This window comes from Aptenodytes forsteri, unplaced genomic scaffold (genome assembly GCF_000699145.1).
Source record: "Aptenodytes forsteri isolate BGI_AS27 unplaced genomic scaffold, ASM69914v1 Scaffold53, whole genome shotgun sequence".
Lineage (NCBI taxonomy): Eukaryota > Metazoa > Chordata > Aves > Sphenisciformes > Spheniscidae > Aptenodytes > Aptenodytes forsteri.
The window spans coordinates 8,601,926-8,603,842 of NW_008795909.1; the positions used below are offsets into that span (position 1 = coordinate 8,601,926).

Genomic DNA, 1,917 nt, shown 5'->3' on the forward strand with positions numbered 1-1,917 from the left:
CCCGGGCCGGTGCTTCGGCGGCCTCCACGCCCGCCACCTGCAGCTGCTGGAGTGGCCGGGCCGGCCGCACGACGTCTTCTCGGTCCAGGGGGAAGCGAGCAAGCGCTACCACCTGATCCTGCCCGCCTTCTTCCGCCTCCTGGACACCCTGCACCGGGAGGGGAGGGCGTTCGCCGTCATCTTCAGGACCTTCGGCACGGACCTGCCCCGCGCCCTCCAGGCCGTCAGCTGCGCCCTGGCCGGGCAGCACCCCCAGTTCCCCACCCTGCGGGATGTGGTGGTGAGTGGCACCCCGAGGGCCCGGCCTGCTGGAGAAGGGCAGCCGGACGGCCTGCACGGAGCTCCCCACGTCAGGCTGCTCTCGAGCCACTTGGCCGTCCCGCTTTTAAAAGCGTCAGCTGCTGCGGAGAGGAAACACAGCCAGCTTCTCGGAAAGAAGCTGTGAGCCGGGGGGGAGCACGCGTGCCTGCAGATCCTGGGTGGGAAAGGTCTCCTCTCGGGGTATCCCAGGTCGGATGGAGCATCCCTTCTCCCGGAGAGGGCCCGCTGCAGCAGAGCAGGGCTCCCTGGCTCAGAGCCGATGGCAGCCGTGCTCTCCCCCCAGCAGCACACCGGGCAGGAATGCTGGGAACGAGCTTCGGAAGCTGCTTCAGTTGTTCCTCGGGGCGTTGACAGGGAACAGAGACTGAAACGGAGGCAGTGTGCAGCTAGGAGGTCGTTCCTTTCCATCCCAGGGGAGGGGATGATTTTTGGTTGGGGGGGTTCCACGCCTCTTCTTGTCTTCTCCCCAGCGCCGCCCTCCCACATGGTGGTGGGGAGTCTCCACCCTGCTGCTTGTTGTCTCTGCCAATGCACAAAACAACCTGTCTGCTTTGGAAACCTTTCCTCTCATGCTTTCTGTGGTCCTGCAGCTCCCTGTGGACCTCACCCCTGGCCAGATACGCTGCAGCAAGCGAGAGGTGGTGCTGACAAGGGGAGCAGAGCGGCTGGCCACCCGGGAAGATGGAAGAAAGCTTTACGACTACTTCAGCTCCTTTGAGGGAATTGGAGGCTTCCAAGACCACTTTGACTGGTGAGAAGCAGGGCACTGAGGAAGTGGGTTGGGCGCTTTCTCTTCTCCCGTGATTCTCTGAGCTTCTCCTGGTCTGGGATAGGTCCTAGTTTTGAGGTCTTTGTTACTTACGTGCTCCCCATTTTGCCTATGGGCAGCCTGATGGGGCTCTCGCATCTTTCCTCAGGTCCCCATCCCCCGGTGTACCTCCTGCTTTTCTCCAAACACCCCCTGATTTGTCACCTCACTGCAAAATGCTTCTCTTTCACGAGCAGCAGCAGTGGGCAGAGGGACAGGACGGTCTCCGTCCCACTTCCCCGGCTCACAGGGTTGCCCTGAGCCTGCAGGGCAGCCTTACCTGCCTTTACCTGAGAGCTGTCGCGCTCTCCCTCCCCTGACTGCTCCTTGTCCCGCTTGCTGTTTCAGGTGGGCCAGAAATCAGTTCTCTTCCCAGGGTGGGAAGCCCCTGTGGGTCGACCCCCATGATCCCGGCATTCACCACATCTTCATCGACGACAACATCCGGCTGGACGATGCGGACACCATTGTTCATCCCCAGGTAGGCTGCTGAAGGCCCCTCCGGTGCCAGCTGCCTGTGCTGGGGGGTGTCCCCAGTGAGGTCAGGCACGTTTTGCCCCCTTTGCATGAGTGTGAGCCTGCAAAGGGGGACCAAGGGCGTAGCCCCGCTGTCACCGCACTCCACGCCACCAGCGTTGGTGGCAGCGATGCACGGGGCTGCCCGTGGGGAAGGTGAGATCAGCCGTCAGCAGAGAACAGCAGGTGCTGGCCGCCTGCGCTCACTGCCGGGGGCCTCTGCTCCGCTGAGGTGAGTCAGCCCCGCTCCCGGCGGCAGCGGCAATGGCGGC

General features: G+C 63.4%; 1 protein-coding gene across 1 annotated transcript in view; it reads left to right on the forward strand.

Annotated features, from left to right (window-relative positions):
- The window catches only part of LOC103903248, a 6,066-nt gene that overhangs the window by 2,121 nt on the left and 2,028 nt on the right, over positions 1-1,917 (forward strand). Inside the window, exons 2-4 of the mRNA XM_019473423.1 lie at positions 44-280; positions 912-1,072; positions 1,478-1,610. Coding sequence (XP_019328968.1) covers positions 44-280; positions 912-1,072; positions 1,478-1,610 — 531 coding nt within the window. The remainder of the gene's footprint in view (positions 1-43; positions 281-911; positions 1,073-1,477; positions 1,611-1,917) is intronic.